The 25,699-nt window shown below is 33.5% G+C and overlaps 1 protein-coding gene across 1 annotated transcript; it reads right to left on the bottom strand.

Annotated features, from left to right (window-relative positions):
• Positions 1-759: 759 nt before the first annotated feature.
• Positions 760-24,493, bottom strand: LOC106466802 (neutral and basic amino acid transport protein rBAT-like). Its single transcript, XM_022395449.1, has 4 exons — positions 24,280-24,493; positions 8,484-9,545; positions 2,718-3,332; positions 760-1,906 (listed from the first exon to the last, which is right to left on the bottom strand). Exons 1-4 carry the CDS (start codon positions 24,280-24,282, stop codon positions 1,427-1,429), a joined length of 2,160 nt encoding a protein of 719 aa, XP_022251157.1. The 5' UTR covers positions 24,283-24,493; the 3' UTR covers positions 760-1,426.
• Positions 24,494-25,699: the final 1,206 nt, after the last annotated feature.

Genomic DNA, 25,699 nt, shown 5'->3' with positions numbered 1-25,699 from the left:
ATGTAGCAGCATTTGCCGCCATAAGAGCTCCGTTCGTTCCTTTGAACTAAACAACTGGATTAGTGGTTATTTTTATAACACGCGTGCAACTGAAATCGTGGAATTGTATTCAGCAGTACAACACCTCGAACTCCGGACAGCAGATGGAAAAGAGCGGTTTTTACTTGAGCCACCTTACCATGGAAAATATTTAAGCGTCAAATATTATTTACAATGGGATATTATAAACAATACTTTGACTCTAGAAAAGTAACCCAAGAAATTTAGTGTGCTCTCCTTCTTGCTTTTCCCATATCCAGCTTAGGGACCGTAACTTCGTCCTACTCGAGAAATAATGTATAAATAGTGCGCTACAAATTTAAGCTCAGTAGTAAAATATGTTTTTGTTAACCTTGTAAGTTAGTATAAAAGCTCAATTTAGGTTTCGGAAAAATACATGGGGACGTATTCAGTTAAAATGATGTTTATTTACTGTTATATTTTCCTGTTACATGTTAATGGATTAAATTACACGTTTAAATAAACATAATTTAAATCAACAGCCATACCCACTGATACAATTTGGATTACTTATAAAAATGAGACATGATGAATAGTTGGACTTGCATATATTTATGAATAGGAGCGATAAATAATATGAGAGATGAAAGACACAAAACCATCCACATTATTATTTAACAGCGGTATCTTAATGGATGTACTTGAATTTAGAATGATATACCATCGAAGGAAATGGACTGATGTTTAAAAATTACATGATTAGAAGAAAGTATGTTTTTATTAACAATGACATTGTAAAGTGCACAAGCAGTTGATGTCATAGATAACATTTCTAAATATAATTAGAATTGTCGAAAAACAAAATATACCTACACCCATTCACCCTTTAAGATAAGAAATAACGAATATATCCTTATTCAACAACAATAAGGAAGTTAATTGCCAAAGTTAGAAGGACGTTTCTTTCTAACTAAAGCCTACCACAATCTCATAGTATATGTTGCCATGTCGTTTTTCGATTTCTGGGGGAAATACTAAATTTCTTTTCAGGAAAATTCCGAACACATAATACTTCAACGAAAAGGAAAAATATCAAGTATTAAACCATGTAACTTTTATAAAGTACAGAAAAAGCAAAATACAACATTTTTCTTTCAAGGAAAGAAGAAGAAATCAAAGGTGGGTATCCCAACACGCTTTGTTGTAATAACTTATGAAGAATGTTTGCGCGGAATAAAACTTATGAGTGGAAAGTGCACGTTGAACTACAATTCATATGAATACATATGATATGGTTCCAAAGACTTGAATACCAATATAATTATTAAATTTTTGTGTATATATCATATTTTAATGAAAATAGTGAACTTTATTAGAAGTTAAATTTTTACGACAGTAACATTACAACCTTTCCGTGCTGTTTTTTTCACCTGACAATTTCTCCAACAAGAACTGTTCCTGGATACACTGACAACTTATCTAAATTAAAACTGTTGAAATTACTATATGTTGAAAACAATACCTTTACATTAGAAAAGTAGCTCGAGAAGTTATGTGTTCTTTTAGCTTCCCCAAATCCAGCGAAAACTACATACTTTTTATAATCCGAAAAGTGTCTTTCAAAAACAATCACGTTTGTGTCAATATAATGGAATATAAACGTTGACATTTGTTTTCCACTGGTGTAACTGTCGTGCGTATAAAACGCTTTCATCCATAAAGAGGGGGATCTTTGTTTGGCTGAGATTATATGACGTAACAAGGTAATGTTCACAGAACGTTTTGCTACGTTATTTACCAGATAATCAGGACGGATGGGTAACCATGGTAACGACTCGTTGCTAGTGAAGTTAGCTTCGAATGTTGGTTCCCACTGCATTGGACAAAGTTGTCCTTCACTGTATGTCTGTAAAATTATTAAAAGTGGAAGTTAGTGGTAAAAATACTACCGAAACTTACATTATAAGATTAACATTATGTACATTTTGTCTTTTTTTGTAGAATATCAGCTATAAAACCATTTTAATTTTGAGCTTATTACTCAATATATAAAAACCTATTTCATGTATTTGCATAAGTAGTAAAGTTTTAAGTATTCGATATAATTAGTAGTTTTTTTAATTAAGTGATGCTGATATATATATCAGGTATTTAATGATGCTTATAAGGAATGGAAAAACAAAATCTTATATTATTCTAAAAAAATAGCACTTCAAGAGAGAAGAAAGTAAAATGAGCGTCTGAAACATCATGTTTTAACTCTCGCGAAATATACGAGCTAGCTATGAATGGTTAATTTTAGAAGGTTTTATTAATTATTTTGTTTTCCTACGTAACTCAAATCGCGAATAATAAGTTTGAATCATAGAATTTTAATACAAGAATTTACAATAATGTAATAAGACATTATATATTTATTGCTCTGTATTCCCACATTTTCACGTAACAGAATTTACTGTTTGATCCTTCAGTGTTCTCAATAATATATATTCAACATGTTTTAAAGAAGCTCAAATTTTTCTTAACCGTCTAATTTTCCTTGAAATGTTCGATGTGACTGATATGTAAACATAAAATTTAAAGTTAGTATAAAATCAATATTTTGTTGACATCGAATCACGAAAAAAAAATGCACAAAAAAGAGAATAAATCTTAATACACGTTATTTTAAAATAAAATTCTAGGTAGCTAAAAGTAACATCAGGAATGTTTCTCACCTTCCCCGTGGTGATATCTATTGAGTCTTGGAGATTAATTTCGTCCCCATAAAACAATGAAATCGAGCCAGGCAACATAAGTAAAAACATCATGGCACCAAGAGTATAGTCTGTATCTAGCCTTGATGCTAATCGCGACGTTGCTACACTGCCAATATGCCAGTTCGTCCATGGTGATGTTGAAACATTACTCCATTCAGCTATATCAAGAAACTGAGTTTTGACAGTTGATACATGGTTCAAGGAGATATGCAACTGGACGTCTATAAGATCACACAGGTCAAATATTAAGCGAAAGGTCAATGACTGTTCATCTTTTAGTTTCTTCACAAAAATATCTGATATCATCATGATCTTTTTATTGTCATCAACACTATAAATATCCAATAAGTAACGCCACCTTCTCATCACCGAATATAGATCAGTTTGATTATCCCGACGAAGATTATTCAAGCCCTTCACGTAAAATCCATCTACGCCTTTTTGAAGCCAGAAATCTAGGACGTCTTCTATTTCTTTTTGTACTGCCGGGTGAGACCAGTTGAGGAAGAGTTGGCTGCCAAACGGACGACTGGGGTTTTCTTTCTCATCTTCTTCGAATTCGGAGAAGTTAGCCTGTATAAGTTTTTATGTTACTAAAACCTACAAAGGAAACTATTCAAATGAAAACAAACTGGTTATGTGCCACTTAATAAATCGCCTTTTTAGGGGAACTGAAAAGTAATTATAGATAAACTAATTTATTACAAAGTAGTGATACATAAGATAAATGTTTACCTAATTTTTTATTACTTATTTGGAGAAATGTCACATCAGAAACGTGCTCCAGACCATACTGTAATGCAAAACTTCTGTGTCTGAATACACCTGAATCATCGCAATATAAACTCTACAGAATACTCACCTTTTATCCTATACATTCTCTTTGAACTTGAAAATAGTAGAGTGTATTAATATAAATTCACGCATTATAAAAATTACATTTCAATTGTTTGTTTGTAGTTAAGCATAAAGGTACACAAAGGGCTATCTATGCTCTGGCCACCACGGGTATCGAAACGCGGTTTCTAGCGCTGTAAGTCTGCAGACATTCCGCTGTGCCACTGAAGGGCTACATTTAAATTAAATTCCTATTAAAATCATTATGCCCCTTCATAAACCAAAATTGGGAAGTTAAAAGATATATTTAACGGATTGTAGAAATCAAATGGCTTGGACCCAGTGTTGAGTGAATTAAGATATGTAATATTTACATATCATAAAAGTACTATGAAAATAGTGAATAGGGCGGCAAAAAGTACCAATCAATCTATGTCATTAACGTTAATTCCCCATAAAATCCTCTATTTAGTTAATTGGTTGCTTTAATAATAACAAACATTAAAAGAAAAATGAGATGATAAAGCGTTTAGAGGTATTCTAACTATTCAGAATTTGGAATCACATAATCATAAGAGTACTTTTAAACGAGATCAAAACATTTTTTTCATATCTCTGTATGGTCTTTACACATCTAATTTTATTCTATCGTATTTAAAAATAGAATTATTTACATATGTTTACAGCATTACTAAGCAACATTATTAAGCAGGTTTCATTTAGCGAAATTTAACATTACCTGTCAAATAGCCAAAAGATGAACCAAAAATATACACAAAGGTTAGAATGTCTGAGAGCAGTAATAATCAGACATACGTATTGTGACAGTTGAGTAATAATATTTGTCAATGTACTAAAATGATAATCTAGTAAGAGTCATGAAACTTTGAACTGATTGAGTGGCAATATTTGGGAAATATTGATGAGATTGATTAGTATTATATATCGCAAATACCTAAACAACTGAGATGTCATATTCGTTCAGTATTGAAATAGTTAAAGAGTAATATGTATAAATCTTTTCAGTGGCTGATCATTAATGTACGTCAAAATGTTGAAACATATGACTAATAATACCATTAGGACGTGTCACGGCCTGGTGTTTAGGACGCTCGATTCTCAATCTGAGGGTCGTGGGTTCGAATCCCCGTCACCGAACATGCTCGCCCTTTCAGATGTGGTGGCGTTATAATGTGATGGTCCATCCCAAGCCCAAACTAAATTAGGGACAGCTAGCACAGATAGCCCAAGCGTAGCTTTGCGCGATATTCAATTCAAATCAAACCAAACCAATAATACCATCAAGCACTGAAGCAATTGAGCAATAACATAATTCAATAGTGACATCAATGAACATTAATATTTACAAAAATGAAGCGATTGGGCAATAACATCTCTCCAATAGTGAAATAAATAAAGATATCGAAGTGATTTAGTAGTCAAACACTGAAATGATTCTCCAGTAATGCAGATGGCATTGAGAACGTGATATTGAAACGACTTTAGAGACTCATCTCATCGTTGTAGTCTATGTTGCTACGTTCGGTCATGCTCCATTTGACAAGTGTACCCATTGGAAATATCTCTATATTGTAGGTTTAATTTCAAAAGGCTCTGTTGTAACTGTCATCTCCGAAGCACACTAATCCTCCTGCATACTTTCCATATTGTACACGCTGTACGAGGGCAACCGTTTCTCATTTGCATGTTTCAACAATCCGATCGCTTCTTCCAGCGACTTGACCGTTATGTCTTCATGTGGAATAGCATGAACATTCGTTTCATTCTTTATCTGCTTGAAGTAGCGACGGCTGAACGGTAGTTATGATTGGAAGCAATATTTTGGTGAATTCATACACTGTTGCCTTTGTTTCCATACAAAGCCGTTACTTCTATATGGTACAAAAGGTCCAGAAAATTGATTTGGCAGTGAGAGAGTTCACCTTGACCTCTATACTCACTCTCTTGATTTCTAACCTGACCCTGGCGTAGAATCCAGTGTTAATCTTGAATTCCTTCGAAAAAGTTTCACAACATTCTGTGAACCATCCTTGTAACTTCTTTCAATTAGTTTACCGGTACAAAACGGTAGGAGACCTTGCAGGTATCAAGTTACTCATACGTTTCGTCAAATATTATCAAGTATTGCCAATTGCTCCCTTTATACACTTGGTTTTCCTTTCCTGAATAAGCTGTGTAAATAAGTTACATACACGCTTTTCCAGACCGGGATATTGCTTCATTATGTAGAGTACTGTTGACTGGGTCACTTGAACAGTTATGACTTGTTGAAGATATTTTTCTCAATAGTCCTCGGTCCTCAAGTTGATCAACATTCTTCTGTTTTCCAATACTTTTAAGTACAAAAAACATCGCCATCTTGGAAATTCTAAATCTCCACTCTGAATGTATCTTTATGATCTGATTGTATGAATACTGTGCGTCATAAAGGACTGTTACATACCCTTCCCAAAAGCAATCAATTTTTGGTAACATCATTCTACCTACGTGACACCAAACAATGACAAAATATAGTTTTGGTACACGTCATTCCACAGCGACTTTATATCGGCTGTAGTTGTCTCATGACCTGCTGATCTGCATATTTAAAATCGTTTTAATATACCGTTCTCAACCCCCTGTATTTGTTCAATATTGATACAATTAAGCATTAGTATCCGTCAAATACTGAACTTATTTAGCAAATCAAATGATTAAAAATGAGATATTAAAATACTTGTGTTTTGGAAACTAATAGAAGAAAAAGAAACAAACTAAATTAATTTGAAAAACATTAGAGGATGTCATAAGGTAGCAGAATGTATGAAATATTCAAACTTCTTATCATATTTGATCTTCGCTACAAAATCTAGTAAATATATCTAAACGGAATAAAGCACTGTTTTCTAGCCTTGCATGAAGGTTGTTTTATTAATGACTTGGGTAACTTGAAACTATCTCGAATCCATGAATTCATTTTGAAAAAAACTTGTTTACTTTAGTTATAACTTTGTACTTGTGCCAGGTGCGGCTATTTCACTTGCATCACGTGGATGGTGGGACGGCGTGAGTGCGCGCTTTATTTGCGACATTAAATAAGTAGAAAGGGAAAAAATTGAAATAGCTGTAAATAGAAATGAGCAAATGAATAAAATAAGGGGTTTTAGGGTTCATTTGGGGCTTACCCAAGAACTCCTGAAAGTTTCATGTTCATCATCGGTCTGAAAGCTGGAAAATTTTCGTTAAGGACAAACAAACATACATATAGACACAAGGTGTTTTATAGTATTGATTCCAAAGTTTAACATAGCATTAATACTGTGTTTGAGGTTGTTAAATCACCTGTGGAGTATTTTATCTCATTATATATATATATATTTCCAAATAACAGCTTATGTTTCAAATATTGAAAGGAAATAAATATTTGGAATCTAAGCTAGAACTGATTAGTGCTAACATACAGTGGAAGTGAATTTCATAAAAAAGGAATAAGAAGATGAAATAAGGAAACTAACTTATTGCTCTATTTATTTTTGAACAGTAAGTTCCAGTAAATAGTTGAACCTTAACTGATATTTCAAACTAAGATTCGAAGAAATTTAACACATTTGACAGGCTTTTCATCAAGCCCCCAGTGGCACAGCAGTATGTCTGCGGATTTACAGAGCTAGAAATCGGATTTCGATACCCGTGGTGGGCAGAGCACAGACAGCCCATTGTGTAAACTTCGTGCTTAACTTTAATCAAACAAACAAGCTTTCATCAAAAGTTTATTATTTTTTATCATTTTGGCTAGACCAACGTTTCACAACATTTTCGGTACAAGAGACCGGTTCGCTGCTTCCCGACACTATCGCGGACCACTAAAATTCAAGTACAACGAAAAACCATCACCATTTACACGTGAATATTCTGTCAGTTTTTATTTGTTTGTTTTCGTGAAATCCCACGAAGTGGCGATCTGTTGCCGGTGGTTGAGGAACGATGGATTAGACTATCTAATAATGAGAAATCACGGATCCATAAAGAATGAATTACGAGGAAACTGAAAATAATAATTAAATATTAGGTTAAGTAAGCTACACAGTAAGGGAATTAGTACAGAGATAGTGTGAGTGTGTGTATGTATATATTATATAGTGAAGAGTTGAAAAATACGGTACACGTGAAACATAGAATAATAACTTACTTTGGAATAAATAAATAAATGCTTTAGTTTTTTATTTAATACAAAAGTTTTCGTACAAGGTTTTTAGATATTAATAATAGCTCTAAATTTAACGTCACAGATGGAATTAGAAATGAAGAAAAAATAAAAGCTAAAACTTAAAAGAGACAAAAGATATATAAGCTTTATAGATTTTATTAATTTAATGTTGGCTGGAACATGTTATGAAATATTTTCCTTTTCCTTATCGCCCTATTGCACTGTCTAAAAACAATGTTTATGTGTATACATATATATGTATATACACACATACATACATGTCATGCTATTAAGATGGAGGAAAAATGTTATTTTCAATTAATAACTTTATGAAGATCGCAGAACTTTTACAAAACCTACAATATGCCAATAAGACTATTAGAGCAAAATGTTTGGTACCAAGTTATGTAGCTTATAATGGATATTTGTTCCAGTGGATCTTATAATGTGCAGTTCCTCTTTTAATTCTTGTACTTTGGACAGAACAACTAAACGTTTCGAAATATTAATTAGAAATAAGCTAAACAGATAACCGTCTCTTTCTTCGTTCTTTGCAAACGTCAAGGTATACAATGAAATCCGAGTATAAAAATTTTCCCATGATAATGAGAATTCTACGACGCAGCCTAAAGTCTGTTTCTTTTGACATTCTACGAGAACAGAAAAATTTTAAAACTTACCAATATTTCATTGTTGACATAGTAATATTTGAATTTTCCACTACTGTTCTGTAGCCAGTGGGCAGCCCAAGTATGCTGGTCGCTGGTCAATGAAGGATTAATGTCCAGTATGAGACGCATATCTCGTGCATGTAACTCCTCAACGAGCTCTTGGAAGTCCTCCATTCTACCCAGATGAGGATCCACACTAAGAAAGTCAATTATATGACTGTATTCTAGAGGATAGTCTAACGCACTGAAAATTGAATTAAGCCTGACAGACGTAACATTTAGGCTTTGGACGTAATCCAATCTTTGGATCAGACCTTTGAAATCTCCATAGCCATCATTGTCTGAATCTTGAAAAGAAGCGGGAAAAATTTCATATGACACAGTGCCCTGCCACCAACCTCTCCGTAATTCGTTGGTCCTGTTACCAGGAGTGACTAACCTGATAACTACACAAAAAATGCTGACGATGATAAACACGAGTATCACGAAACACCCCAAGCGGATAGCAGCCCAGTTCCAATGTAGGAGAGATCTGGACGAACATTTGGCCATCATCATCGGTTCGGCTCTTTCAGAGAAATTCTGGTTTCGTTTATCAACTCGATGAGCTTGACGAACAGTGTATGGTACGTTGTACGCAGTGCTTAACAGGCGGGTAAATAACCCAGGTTCATAGCTCTCCTCGCTATCCGTGGAAGGATATTTAGGTATTAGGCATGTAGAAGGGTCGTCATCAGTGTCCGGTATTTTTTGTTCATTTTCAATAATTATATGATTCAAATTTTCGCTTACGTCATTGTCAGAATTACCATTAGGAACTTGTGTCATGCAATCACTGGCCATTTTTGCTTCATCAGCACCTGAGAAGCTAGTATCTTCTAGATCAGAGGTGGAAGTTCCATTCACGTCGGAATGACCGAGGTCCACTAGGACCTGTGAACATAATTCTGATTTTAGTGACCGTTTTATGACTGGCCACACTGTAGAGATGCGGTGATCATCAAACGAACTAACATCATGATGTGTAGAAAGCTTCCGTGGTGATCGGTTCGTGTGTTCAGCGTCCATTTGCTTGATATAAATGAAAACAGAGAAAAAACTTAAGAATTGTGAAAACTTTCAGCAATTTCACAAGAATACATCTTTATTTTTTGCAGTTACAAAAACGAATACCTTGCGTATTTTTCATATCAAATCACTTTGATTTTGACTTATTTTGTGATAATTCATCTGAGACAGTTTAGAACGATTAAGTGTTTAAGTTGTATGATATTTTAAAATCTTGTACCTTATTTCTCTCCAAAAATGTGCAATTAAAGTTGTAAAAATACTAAATTCGCTTGTTTTAACTTAACACACCTCGTAAAGAATCGAAAAAGAACGTCCATGTAGTTTATCAGACAGAAACCTCTCTTTTGCCAATTTTACACATTTTGCAAGAACTCCAAGAAGAAAAATATTCATGTTTAACAAAGAATAATCTTCACCTGATTATTATATTTTCTCATTTCGCTTACTCTTATATTGTTGTTTTTTGCATAAAGTATATATTAGTTCAAAATGATTATTAACATGATTTTGCAGCATCAGAAACAATACGTTTATTAAAAACCACCTCTCAGAGGCTCAGTGGTAAGTTTGACGTCTTATAACACTAACATTAAGAGTACGATCCCTGCGATAGGCTCAGTACAAATAGCTCATTGTGCAATTTGGTGCTAAATGACAAACAAACATCTTAATCTTAAGGTTTAGGCAGAAGCAAAAGTTGAAATATTAGAAGCTTAGTTCTTTTATCTTTCACCACCTTAGTTGATACTTAATATTTGTCTTTCTGTTACATTTTTAGTTGTTTTTGCAAGAAAACGTTTTTATATTCACAAAGTAAAACTTCATTGTTTACCTGCTTAGTTTTGAAAGAATAGCATTAGTGCTCGTGTATTAACGTACTTTGGATTTACTTATATAGACGTGGATCGTCAAACGATTCCATACCTTGAAACAAACCTTTCGTCAACTAAGTAAAAGTTAAAGCAATTCAAAGGTACCAATCTCAATACCATGTGGATTTTCCCGGAATTTCTCTACATCGTACTTTGTTTTCCTTAAGGAAACCTCGACACTCAAAGTTTGAAAGTAAGTTAGAGCTGCCCACCAATTCATTAGTTGTTGAATTCTTAGAAGATTCGGCCCAGAAAACCCGAAAGGAAAGGCATGAAAATATGTTCTAATTCATTATTTTTTACCTACTCTTTGCTTTACGGAAGAAGAACAGCGTCTTGAGAACAGTTTTATGCTTAAACAAATTATACGACGCTTATGCATTTAATACGTCATTTATATTTAACGGATTTTATCTAAAACAGACACGAAAGAACCAAAATAAATTATAAACTTTTAACTCCAAAAAATGAGTTTATAATTTTATTTTGCTGGGAAAGACGTTAAATGTAAAATCATTTGTTTCATAGTGCGCGCGTGTGTGAGTAAAAGGTATAATTATTACTCAAACCTTGTTTGCTTTCATGAGAAAAAAAAAGATAATAATAACGTGCATATCTATCTGTATGATGATGACATTTCATAAGTTGATAAAGAACATATGTATTAACAGACATTTGGTTTCTGTGATTTTGCAACATTAAAACCATACTGAAATTCAGATATAATCTGTTGAAAACTAAACTTAAAATTTGTGTATTTGTTGTTAAGGGGGACGTGATTTACAAATATTAGTATGACAGATAGCTGACATGATTTATAAATGTTAATATGCTTTAACTAAAAATGATACGACTAAAGTCAGATAAAAAGGAGAAAAAGTAAAAATTGAACTGAAAAAAAAGAAGAATCGTGTGCATTATAAATCTTGGAAGGTGTTCGTATTATCATTCTTTAAACCAAGTATGCTTAATACAGATGAAAATTATTAATAATTTACCTATTATACAACCATGTAAAATTTATTCACGCAATTTTTTCTTAAATGTTCATGCACTATGTATGTGAATTACACTGCACAAAACATTTAAAGAATAAATTAAAGTTATAAACGCCTAGCAAAACCACCGTTATGAAATAATGTTAATTGTCCCCTTCAGCCAATTTTCATGCAAATAAAGCATCAAATGATTCATCACATGATCTGAATATTGTTTCAGCCTACGCTCACAAATGAATATCTGGAAAAGTTGGCTTTACATTTTTAAAACTAATGGCACTTCCCTTTAATATGTAGTATCGGCATTACGAGCAGCAAAGTGTTCTCAAGTATTTTCGACCAGAATTGTATAAAGTCTGTTCTGTTTCTAGGGTAACTTTAATATATGGAATCACTTGATGGGATGTGATGCGTCACCCAAGAACATTTCACACATGTTGAATTGGGTCGAAGTCCAGTGAGCATATAGATTACTCCATTCGGTCAAATCCCTGTTTTTGAAGGAACATGTCGATTAGTTTTATGCAATGTCGAACATTTTTTATTTTCCATTAGGCCAAAGTCAGGGCCAATTGCACCAGTATATGGCAGCACAAAGTCATATGATGTGCATCATTAATAGTACTATTCCTTAGAGTGTAGAAGTATAGCATATTTTATTTCTGCTCAAACCATACATACACTATTAATATATCCATTATGAACCTATATACAAATGAGGCTGGAGCTGTTTCCTGATTCTCTCCAAATGACTATATGCTGACACCTGAATGCAAAATGAATGAAGCACGATCCATCTATCAAAAGAACATTGTAAGACATGTCGTTGGCTCAATCGATGTGATCTTAGCATCATTGCAGCGAGCTATTTTGTATTTTGTTATCAGTGAAATGCACCTTATTGGGTGTATGGAATACAGACTAATCTTGTGATGTCTGTTTCTAATCGTTTGTTCGCTTACGCTACGTTCAATTACCGCTGTGAACGTCTGATTCAGTCTCGGGACAAGTATGCTGCTATTGCAGTAAGCCTTTAACAAGAACAAGTTATCCCAAGCAGACAATTACTAACTGTTGATTCTATGTTCGAGTAATTGTACCATTGGTTTGAAAGCATTTCCTCATTATGCTAACAACAAGATGAAACATTTGAAGCCAATTTACAGCACCATGTTGTGATTGATAAACTTCTATTCGTTTCATGGCCTACATATGAATGAAACATCAAGATGAATTCAATAAGGCCTAGGCATATTCATAAGAAATTGGAAACATTCTAATTCTGCGATACACTTCAAAATGACAATTGAAACACAATTTTGTGAGGCCATTACTAAAAGCGTAAGCTGAATAGACAATCATTTGTATTTCAGATCACATAATTCTGATTTATATGACAATGAAACGATGACCTAAATGGCATTGTCTTATAATAGTGGTCGTAACTATAATGTTATAAGTTCTTGTTATGCTTTTAATGTTTTGGGCTGCATAAATAGATTTTTCGAGAACCTTCTAGGATTATTGTATAACGGACTGAAACGCAAACAAACAAATAGCCGCTACAACCAGGGCTGAAACACAAAAAACGAATCTATTAAATTTTGACCACCCCACAAGTCAAAAATTAAACTTGTGAATAATTAGAATGCAAAATTTCCCAAAACACAGTTAATACATACGTGCTTGGCCAGGACTTGATTTCCAACGTTAATGAACAATACAATATATATATATATATATATATATATCAGGATTAATAATTATTCCAATAAATAAAGGAATCAGGAAAAATAACCAGACAAAGAAAAAATCTAATTCCAAAGTAACAATATTCCATATTTACACAACTACAAGATCATTAACAACATCAAGTAATAATTAGCAATAATAACTTTCAGGTATCACTCATGAAGCTGTTGAAGCTCATGACGGGGTTTTTATTCAGTAGTTAGATCACGAGATTACATCTCATGTACCCGTAAATTTACATAATCTTTCGTCACCGCTAGGGAAACTGGTGTTAGTATTATAATACATAGAAATTTACTTAAAATCATCCTAGGTAATCGTCCGAGGTAGTTGCGAGAAAATAAAAATGTCGTCTACAGAAGACATGAAGATTGTCCACCTACAAGACAAAGGACTTCTGCTGATGTCTCTACTTCTCATCCTTAAACGGATTCTGCTGATGACTTACCTATGTCTCCTGCTCGACCTACTTAAACGACATTACGGCCACGTCACAGAATTGATTATCGCCACTTAGATGGTCTTCGAACTCTTAATAAACTTCCGGTAAGCCGAACCAGAGTCGGAAGCTAGAGCAGATCAAACTGGAGATTCAAGAACATCAACTGTTTCTCCTTGTAAATTATCTGTACTTGAACTGTAACAGATTCATGATGTCAGTATAAAGAGGGAGTTAAAAGTTATGATACGTAAATTAATAATTTATACGAAGTGATTAATATCATCACTTCGTTTTTCTAAGAGGGAAGGAGTGTGAGGTAGCGAATTATATTTTTATTTCGTTATGGTTTTGTTTACCGTTCATTTATTATTTCTTCTATTATTTTGTTTACCTATTAATTTTAGGTATATTAAAATGCTAACTGACCTTCAAGGTGATCACGTTTATTTTAGATAAGTTTGTATGTATTATGAGACTGACACCAGTTTCCCCTCATGCTGACGTACAGATATCATTAATTTTGCGAAAATGTTTACAAATGTATGGTCACATGAGATGTAATCTCGCGGTCTAACTACTAAAAAAAACCCTCACATGAGCTTCAACAACTTAGTTCACGAGAGATAGCTGAAAGGTGTTATTGCTGGTTATTATTTGATGCTGTTAATTATTTTGTAGTTATGTAAATATGAAGTATTGTTATTTTGGAATTAGGTTTTTCTTCGTCTGGTTATTTTTCCTGATTCCTTTACTTATTGAAATAATTATAAATCCTGATATATGTGTTGTATTGTTCATTAACGTTAGCATCAAGTCCTGGACAGGCACGTATTTATTAACTGTGTTTTGGGAAGTTATATATTTTGCATTCTAATTGTTCGAAAATTTCATTTTTAACTTATGTGTTTGTCAAAGCTTAATAAATTTGTTTTCTGTGTTTCAACCCTGCTTATAGCGGCTGTTTGTTTGTATTCTAGTTCGTTACAATTGAAGATTCGTAAAGATTTAGTTTAAACTAAATTGTTAACAACTTAGTAGTACGTCGTAGAAAACTGTATAATACATGTTTTTGATCTTATTGACAGAAGTCTACTTTCCAAAACTTTAGTGTATTTTATTTATACATCAAAATATTATTGGTTTAACCTAGCGAAGGAAAGCATGTCCATTAATTAGCACCAATGTATTATGCAAAACAAACATCTTCACAGTAATGAATGTTTTCTACTCTTTTTTTTTGAAAATGTTATTAAACATTCACATCCAAATAGAAATAACAAACTTACATGATTTGTTTGTTTGAAATTAAGCATAAAGCTACACATTGGGCTATCTGTGCTCTGCCCACCACGGGTATCGAAACCCGGATTCTAGTGTTGTAAGTCCGCAGACATACCACTGTGCCACTGGGGGGCCAAACTTACATCAATACCTCTTTTCTTTTAAGATCATTGAAATACTTGGATAATAGAATTATTTTCTTTTGATATGATAAAAATACTTAGAATAAATTTCAAATGTGTTTACCAAAAAATTGGAAAGTCGTCCTTTAGCAAATGTTTTAGAAAAGGAAAATTCAATATTGATGGTACAAGGATAGATGGAGCTACGATTCTTGAAAAATAATGACATTTTCAATGTCGTTCTGGAGTTTTCTAAGTTTCTAAAGTCATGAAGTGAGAACAGGAATCACGTCAGCTAACGACAAATAAGTTTTGGTAAGCAGCAAAGTTGATTTGTTACAGTTCGGACAAGAACATCTATTATCCTCCAGTACTTCCTGTTTCAGGTCTCCTCAAGATACAGCAGGCCGTGTAAAAATGTAAAATACCAAGTAAAAACAACAGCTAGCAAAACAAGAAAATAAAAGACCAACTGCTACAGTGAACTAATTTGTCTTATAAAACATTTTAAGCACAAACTGTAAAAATGTAAAAGATGTAAAAATCCATTAGAAGCTAAAAAATATATTGCGAGTTTTACAGACTTTCATTATAAAACATTTATTTATTTTATCTATGCATTTTATCTTGAATAGTGTAATTCTCTGAATTTTATTACTCACTCTGTTTGTCTGTTGACCTAATTACGAACATATCTATACATTTGTTTTAACGGACTCCTAACGAGCCAGTGGGGTATATTTTTGTTGAAAAAAAAACATACCTAATCCGGTTTTTCTTAATTTGAACTGAAATTTTTGGACATGTTTATTGGCTAAAGAGAAGGCATTTCCCGCACTCTTTTAGCGTTGGAACTGCGAAAAGTGATTTGAAGTGTAAGGTGACTGAAATCCGTCAGCGCATCACGAGCTTAACGGCCAAACACAAGAAGAATGAAAGTCTCCAAATGATACGCAGAGGTATTCAGGAACCATTTAGATGGTAGATATTGTGCAGCAAACCGAGTACAATATTATGCCTGTAGCTACTTTCAAAGTGTTCCTGCTAACTATCGTGATGTTTCGACATTCCCTACCGAATCGCAGGTGAAATCGTTCGTATCTCAATTGAAAGATAAACATAAAAAGGTGATATAAGAAGCATAAAAGGTTGGCAATTGCTTAATGATACTAAAAATGTGGCTTTATTGATATATACTGAATTTACTCCCAGCGATTAGACCTTAGTACTAGCTAGTATGGAGATTTGAAGATGCTGTATTCCACTTCGAGATTTATCAGTTAACAAAAGAAAACTTGTCTCGAAAAGATACATCCAAAATCACCCTCTTTGAGAGTTTCTGGATTGAACTTACTTTTAATATTCAACAAAGTGTAGTCTAAAGACACCTCTTGGCTCCTGAGGGACGTGTTAATATTTTCACGCAAAGCTACACAGAAAGTCTATATGGGCATTATCGTCTCTAATTTTGAACTGATAAACTAGAAGGAAGTTAGTTAGTTATCAGCACCCTTTTTCAACTTTTGGTTACCCTTGTCTAACCGAATATTGGGATTTCACTGTCACTTTTACAGTAAACCCTTGGCCCGAGAGGGCGGAGCGCGTCTTTACGGTAATAGGAAGGAAACATGAGCCTTTAGATTCATAGTCCGAGCATCTTAGCCATTTCTCTACACCTACAACCCACCTCATCTGTGCAAACACATTCTCGATAGTATCTTATATTCTTCTCCTTCTTTATCTCTTAGCGTCGCTTCCCTTAAAATAATTAATGGATACGTATTCAATTAGCAGAGTGAGCCAATATTTCTCATATGTGATGGAGCCCATGAGTATGGTTTATTCCAGTTTATGTAATTTTGGTTGAAATTAAATTTTATATTTGGAAAAGTGATTCTCAATCAACAAATCCGTTAAAACGTCTGTTCCTATGGTTTGTTGTTTAGTTTTCAGCCATTTAGCCAACGTTTCGTTCGTTCTTGTACATACATACATACCTACACAGTTTTTAGTTTTGCTAGTATGATTCATTTGTGTCGAATTATCCATACTTCTGCCTGTCTGTATTTTAAACTTTTATAGGCCAAAAAACCAATAAGTAGCTTAATATTCGTCTGCAGCTTACATAAACATTGAATATTTCATCGTAAAAAATTTATTTGTAAGCATGTTAATTGAAATTCTAAGACTCTTGTGTTGACGGAAATGTCCATTCTCTTTGTTCAAAGGAATAAAGGTGTCTTATGTTAACACAAATGTCCGTGTCTTATGGTAACAGGAATGTTTATGTTGACAATAATGTTTGTACTCTTAAAACAAGAATGCCTGTGCTAACAGACATACTCTTGCCTTGTGTTCACAAGGCTGTTTGTGATCTGTGTTAAAAAAATATTTGTATTTTCTGTTGACAGGAATATTCGCGTCATGTGTTGGCACAAACGCTCGAGTTTAGGCAACAATATTAGTGTTCTCTATTGACAGAAATGTTTATATGCTGCGTCAACAAGAAAGTTTACGTTCTTTGTGAACTGGAATGTTTGTGTTATGTGTTGAAATAAATATTTGTTTTCTATGTTGATAGACATTTGTGTTCTGTAATCCCAGAAACTTTTGTTTCTTGTATTGACATATGTTTGTGACCTTCAAAGAGAGAAACGTCCATATCTTGCGTGGATCAAAATGAAAAATATTCGTGTCTTTTAACGAAAGTAATGTTCAACTCTTGTATTAACAGTAACATTCATGTTCTGTATTGATAGGGATGTCCGAGTCTTGTGTTGAGAAAAACGTTTGCGTCTTGTGTTAACAGAAAGGCGTGTCCTGATTTAACAATAATGCAGATGTCATATGTGTACAAGGATGTTAGTATACTTTCCCCCCCATGAATATTCGTGTTTTATATTTAAAAATCGGACCATTACATTTAATATTATATTTCCGAAGCTGGTGTGGAATTATTCTATGCTTGTTATTGAGAGAAAATAGTCGTTGTAATGTTCTAGGCGTTGAAAGTAATTTCCAATTAAATCAAAGTGTAACTTTTTTTTGGGGGGGGGGGCTTGTGTGTGTTATGTTATAGCAAAGCCACATCTGGCTATCTGCTGTGTCCACCGAGGGTAATTTTAGGTTGTAAATCCGAAGACTTACCGCTATCCCACCGGGGGAACTTTGGGCTTGCGAATGATATGTGTACACGACATCACAAACATTCAAACTATTATCCTTTTGTTTGTTTAGAGGGATACTCATATATCTCGCTCACTAACAGTCAAACTATAATTTTTGCGAAGTTGAATCTTTGGTTGAAATGTAGCTTATCTGTTTTCATTGAGCCGTATTTTGTGTATGTAAATTTGTAAATATGGAAAAATAGTTATTATTTTCTTTTCTTGGGTCAATCTACTAACATTGTTTATTGCACTACTATATGCATTTTTAAATGTGTTTGTTTATATATATACTTGAGGCGTGGAGTTCCATTCAAAAAAGTATTAACAAATGTAGTGATTTAAGTGATTGCGTTATTTCAGTTTCTTCATTGTGCCCCTGGAAAAGCTATTTTTTACATAGCTTACGGGCTGATGGGATAAGTAGACTATACTTATCGTATTTCTTTCTACCACATTATTATAAGACCTAATAACTATTGGCAGCATGCTTTTCGGACGAAATAAACCTTGCGAGAAACAGTTGATATTAACAACTTAAGTGTTACTTTAGAAACTATAGGATTGAGGGTTAAACGTTTGAGTTAGATTTTTCTTTTCTTTTCTTGTATACTATTTTTAACAAAGTCAACCTTTCAATTTGTATAATTCAAACAACCGTTTTTCCTTTCTGAAATATTTAATGAAATATGTTGACTTAAAATTAGCAAGATTATTTTTCTCAAGAAAAAAAAAACTACCTAAAATAACTTCTCACTGTCTTCCGCAATATAATGATCCAATTTTCAAACGGTTTGATATGATGAAGTTACTCGTGTAGTGAAGACATTCCTGGAATTTTGAATTGCAAAAAACGTGAATACTGGATTAGAAGAGTTATAATGTGGTAAGAAAATGAAAAAAGAGAGTTATTTCAAGCATAAAGACTAAGTTAAAAAAATAGAAAGAATAAGAAAGCTTCATTTTTATCTGCTCCTTGTTTATTAAAGGTCTTCGTCATTAATCATAAACCCGAAAATAGATTATTACTATTTTTTAAATCTTTCAACTTTTAGTTTAAGGATTTTTAAATATATCAAAGGCAATTATATTAATACTCAATTTCTAGAATGTTAAATACCGTTTATTAATAAGAAAAGGGAAAAGTTAAAGACCAATTCTTTATGTTTTGTGTTATTTTACCTTAATGAACTTATAAACAGAACTTTATTTTAGGTGAACACAGTACATGAACACTTATAACAATACTGGATACAAACATTTCTGTCAACCAGACACGTTTTTGTTGATGTTGGGCACGGATAATTTTTGTCATCACAGAATATGAACATTCATGTCAATGCAAAACGCAGATGTTTCTGTTAGTAAAGGACACGAACATTTTCGTTATATGACACGGACATTTCTGTTAACATAGGACACGAAGATTTCTGTTAATACAGCCCACGGACATTCATGCCGATACAGAACTCTTGGTATTTATCACGCTACACCTATATGATGAAATAGTTAATGTGTGTGAACGCTACGTGGAATACTAAGTTGCAACGAGCGGTATTATTTGAAGCTCTTTGCCTTGTTTGGTGTAGAAAAGATTAATACAGATAGAAATGTGGATAACACTAAAAACAAACGAACGATCATACTGACAAAGTAATATACGGTTGAAAACTGTATAGGTATGTGGAAAGAAGAATGAACGGTATGGCATGTTGGTTTGTTTTGTTTTTAAGTTAAGCGCAAAGCTACACAATGGGCTATCTGTGCTCTGTCCACCACTGGTATCGAAACCCGGATTCTAACGTTGTAAGTCCGCAGACATACCGCTGTGTTACTGGGGGGGCTCATGTTGGCTAAATGGCTGAAAAACTAAAGGGCGAACTACAGGAACGGACGTTTGAATGGATTTATGAATAATAATTCTTCTACACGAAATTTAATTTCAACCTAAATGACTGGAATAAATCATACTCGTAGGCTATGTCACATATAAGAGCGATAAGATAACCTGTTAATATAAACATTGTTCACGAGTATGTAAACGTTTTACAAGAAGCAACGCCAAGTGATAAGGCTAGGGGAAGGGTAACAGACAATGTCGATTGTGTGTTTACAGAGATGTGTCCGGGCCTGTTTAACGTGCCCAGAATCTAAATCCGGGGTTTGCGTTCCCGTTGCCGAGAAAACGCGCCTTGCACGCTGGGTCAGGGGTGCGTTGTAAAAGTGACAGTGAAATCCCACTATTCGGTCAGACAAGAGTAACCTCAGAAAAGAGTGTTACTGACTAGATGTCGTCTCTTTCTCGCCTATCAGTTCAAAATTACCAAGAGGTAAGATATTCCTTTGTGTACAAAATTACCAACAGACATTTTCGTCTGACGCACAAAACGATAATGTTTTGATCAAGAATTGGTGTGCACACGTTATGCTCGAACGATCGAAAAAGTAACGTTTCGTTAAGTGAAAAACGATACATTATCACATATTCTAGTTTTATAAGAAATGGAGAAAAAACTAGCTTAAATTAATATTACTGTGATTAGTCAGGTACTATTCAACTGTAAGCTGATAAAATCTGTAATTAATGAAACAAACATTTTCTTTGACGTCTGTACGATCATATTTTTCAGTTGTTTTCTTTCAACACTGCAAAGCAAAATGAACTACAGATTGCTAATATAAGGCTTAACTGTTTTTATTTTTCCTTTTTCGTTAAGGTCTATGAATAAGTTCTGTTTTTTACCATCTGTAGGAAGATAAAGAGATTGTTTGTTAAAGATCCTTGTTCCTAAGTCATGTATTGAAAGGAACAAATACTGACATCACAAGATCTATAATCTAGGAGCTGTAGAAGCCTAGAAGCAGGTGATTGAGGCAGATAAAACGATTTCTGTCTCTTTCAACCCCCTTTATTGCTGTGTTCTGGCGGTCTGTGTGCCAACAAACAGCGGAGACCCTTCCCCTGTGATCTATTCAGAAGTCATTTGTTCCACGTGGTTGACTTTATGGAGCTGACGTTAAAAAGGTTAATTGGATGCCGTGAAGCGAGCTTCTAACAGCGTTCAAATTTACTTCTGTTTAACAAGGGAAAATTCACCCTTGGGGATTTATTGGGTTGACAAGTATAAATTATTCAAATAACGTACTTTTTATATCTATCTTTATACCTTTATACCTACATAAAGTCTTATTAAATATACGGTTATAAGAACCCAAACAGCACCTCTGAATTTAAACGTAAGTCTTTAAACCAATATGTTATTATTAGCATTTGAAATTTGAAAGCTTTTCCTAGTTTAACTATAATTTCAGTTGAATATTTGCTGTCCTAACTTACCCTAGTCTTATTTTAATAGCTAAAGCCTAATAAGTTACAACCTAAAAGTGTACAATATTTGATAGTGAACTATTCGAAAATCACCATTTGCTGCATATTTTCATAAAACAGGAAGCTTCTTCAGAGAGTAAGTACAGAATCAATTCCAAATATTTTGTCTGTTCCCTAAAACGCATATTTCTAAGGCTTTTTTTCTCAATTTTTTCTAATTATTAATATGTTTGTAGTTTTTCAGATTAGTAAAATTGAGCATCTTGTGTGAAAAAGAACCGTGAGGTCCAATCTGTTATTGGTTACATATCATTGGTTTCTGAGAGTACCGACCCTCATCGACAACGTTGGACAAAACACTATGTGTACGACAGAAAACACTATTTTAACTGAAAATAACCCTTCAGTGAAAATAAGGAAACAGAGTGGTATTTAGCAAATCCGAGAGTATTTTTATCGAATGAAGGCCAAAAACATCAACAAAAGTTTCATTAGAACCATATAGTGTCAAAGAAGCTTTGTTAAAATTTGCAGAGCTGGAATACTGGAAATTGAACAAGAACGATATATATTTTAGCGTTCAGTTTGGTTCCATATATATAAATATAGATTTGTCTTATTTGTTCACTTGTTTTATTTGTCTTCTTTGGCTTCTTGATCTAAAAAAGTAAAAACAAAAATTATAACGGAACAGAACAAAAACAACATGTAATTCACGAGTAGCAATGTGCAATTTAAGTGAAATACGCGCGATGATTGTTTCTATATACAACAAATAGAAACATACTCTGACAACAAAAGTTTATTTTTAATCCTTGAGTTGCTGGAACCACTGGACTACTTTCAATACTTTACTTGCTTTCTGACCTTGAAACACGTGGAAAAGTTATATAACATGTTTTACTTGAGTTTATCGCATGTTGAATTTTCATTTAAAACGAAAAGATTTTTACTTGAGCTGAAATAATACAACTTGCTGAAAAGTGGCAATTTTCACGAAACCACGAGTAGTTAAAAGTTCCAGCAATTTGTGTATGAATTTTACTTTAAAGAATTGTGAATTATATGATAGAACTACAGGGGATGTGTTTATGATTTGGTGTTGAGTGATGAGGAATACTGATGTGTTTTCCGAAAGATGTATAGTCCTCAGTACTGAAGATCACAGACCAAAAGTACATCAGAAATAAAATCCTAACCGTCGCTAAGGTATTATGCTCTCAGGTCACCTTTAAAAAACTTTGGGGTCAGAAAAGGGATCGTTTTGATTATGCAAAGACTATATTTCTAGCACAGTCCTAAAATCATCTATGTATCTTACACAATCAAAGAATTGTTTTATTATTAAGAAATCGCATTTCTGTAACAGTAACGTTCTTGTGATGATACATCTACATCTAATTAACGGTCTTATCATGACACACTCTTGACTGAGTAAGGCTCTTACGATAAAACACGTTTAGTAATGGTCTTAAAGATGAAACACTCCTGTCTCTGTAACATTATTGTGATGATACACTACTGTTTTAGTAATGTTTTTGTGATCCTATGTCTTGTAATGGTATTTCAATGTCATACTCCTGTCTCTGTAACATATTTGAGATGACACACTTCTGTCTTATTAACGTTCTTGTGATAGCACACTCCTGTCTCTGTAAGTTCTCGTGACGATACAATTATGTCTAAGTAATAGTCTTATAACGACACGCTTCTGTCTCAGTAACGTTTTTGTGGTAGCACACTCCTGTCTGTGTAACGTTCTTGTGGCGATATAATTATATCTAAGTAATAGTCTTAGTAATGGTCTTACAATGTCACAGTCCTGTCTTTGTATCTTTCTTGTGATGACATATTTCTATCACAATAATAATCTTGTATCTATAACAATCTCATGAGTTTTATGGATTCATTTTCTGTTTCATTAACGTTCTTGTGGTTTCAAATTTCTTTCTCAGTAATGAACTTTGATGCCTCATTTCAGTCTCTGTAATGATGTATTTCTGTATCTGTAACATTTCATAAACTCAAACATCTGCCTCACAAATGTTCTTGTGACGACACATATTTTGTTTAACTTATATTCTTGGGACAATTAATTTCTGTCTAATCAACATTTCTCAATAGCGTTTTATTATGGGATACTTTTTTCTCAGGACTGTTTCAATGATATATCAGTTCTGTTTACGTATGTCATTGAGATAACACAATTTTATCGTAGTGGTGATCATGAACCGTTACTACCTTTTGTTTGTTTAAAGAAATGTCCTTGCAACATTTGGGTTTCTGTATAAAACTTTCTTCTAGTCCCTCGCAATGTTTACATTACAAAAGATCTAACAGGCTAGTGCATTAGACTGACGACAAAATTTTCTTTCTATTAAGAAGATCAAAACCCCAACAATAATGTTTTAATTTGTCATTTCTAAGCTATTAGGACAAATAAACTTTCTGGAACACAAACGTTCTGATCTGCCACAAGAAGAACAAACGTTCCCTTTCTTTTCTAACTACAAGGGAGCGAGACAAACTATCACAGAATATCTTTAAACACTCAGTTGCATAGAACGAAGTCAGTAACTTCGATGTATCCAATAAATCTAGAAAAACGAGAGTTCCGTCATTTGGTTATGTCACAAGAAATACTACGCAAAAAAATGTCAACGTATTCATCCTCCTAAACTTAATTTAGAAAAAAATTGCTTGTTTACTGGTAGAATTGACTTTAGAAAAATCAAATATGGCAATGTATAAAACATTTAAATAAAGACTTACCATTTCTTTCTAACGTATTTCAATTTTGGTGGAGCAACGTACTTTCTCTCGTCCTTGCTCACTTCAAGTGACGTCTTTGCAGTGAATACAGATTTACTGTTTCGATCAGGATAGAATGCGCCACCTCAATGCTCACCAAATCTTCCCAGCCAATGAACTTTAAGAAATCAGTGGAATTTGCGAGTTCACTCTCACTCACGAAGTGAAGCCTAGTTTCTTATCACACCACGTTTACTTGTCGGATTCGGACCTTTTTCTCTACTATGTTTGTATTGTGGTAAACTTACATACTTTCCGGAAAGCTACGAATGTGGCGCCTTCTTCTTCAAACAAAGACTCAAGAGTTATTCTTTACTCAGTGACAGTTATGAAACACTACAATATTCGCTCTTTAGAATTCAAGATTTTATATACATTTGATGCGAAAAATGCAAAAAGTTGGTTTCTTTGTGATTTGTTCTAACAAGAAAAAACAAACCTTAACATATGTCAGAAAATGAAATTAGCCATAAATACATGAGAATAAAGTTAATTTTGTTTCCTTTCAGCGATATGAAAACATAAAGTTCTATTTCCCATTCTTTTCTCATTGTCGCTCTTCTTTCATCTTCTCCATAATACAGTCTTTTATTACATCAGGTTACAGTTCCGTCCACACTTTATACTGTTTCTCAACACTACTCTTACATATTCAGCCCTATTTTACATACTTATTTTTCCGTTGATCACGTACCGCTAATAACACTTTCATCTCACTTCTTCCCGCGTTTCTTGTTCTTTTCCATATTTTATTCAATTCCTTTTTTCATTCCTTATCATACTTTTACTTTCTTTTTCCGTTTGTTTATTGTTGTCGAGCGCAAAGCTGCACAATGGGCTACTGCGCTGTGTTTTCACCACAGTGACTGAACCCAAGGTTTTTAGCATTATAAATTTTCAAGCTAACGCTGAGACTCCTGAAGCTTAGAATAAGCTCTTAATTTTATGGGATCAGTCTTTCCATATTTGCCTCTTTATTCTTCAAGATATTTAACTTTCTCTTTCTCTCACAGCTTTTTACTTAAGCATGTATGTTTTCTTTCTATTTTTGTATTTCTTACAATAATAGTTTTTCTGTTAATTGTTTGTGATAAAACATGTTTATAAAAGTTCTTAAATATTTTATTAAAAGGTTGGTCGATTGTTTTTAGAGCAAAGCCATATTAGGCTATCGAACGCCGGATTTTAGCATTGTAAGTCCATAAATTTACCGCTGTCCCACCAGGGGACTTTATTAAAAGGACAACAATAGTTCACGACCCTTTCGATTTTATATGAAAACAATCATATATTCCTCCGTTCCATAAGTTTGTTATAAAACTCATCATTACACGTCGTTATATCTCATCGCATAGTAAATAGTAATTACTCATATACACTA

The sequence above is a fragment of the Limulus polyphemus genome, unplaced genomic scaffold (assembly GCF_000517525.1).
Source record: "Limulus polyphemus unplaced genomic scaffold, Limulus_polyphemus-2.1.2 Scaffold76, whole genome shotgun sequence".
NCBI classification, from domain to species: Eukaryota; Metazoa; Arthropoda; class Merostomata; order Xiphosura; family Limulidae; genus Limulus; species Limulus polyphemus.
This window is presented reverse-complemented; position numbering and strand designations above follow the sequence as displayed.

Coding starts and splice junctions, on each gene's coding strand:
- LOC106466802 (XM_022395449.1), bottom strand. Junction 3,333..8,483: donor ATGTCAACAATGAAATATTG/GTAAGTTTTAAA, acceptor AAACTTATACAG/GCTAACTTCTCCGAATTCGA. Junction 1,907..2,717: donor TAGATATCACCACGGGGAAG/GTGAGAAACATT, acceptor ATAATTTTACAG/ACATACAGTGAAGGACAACT.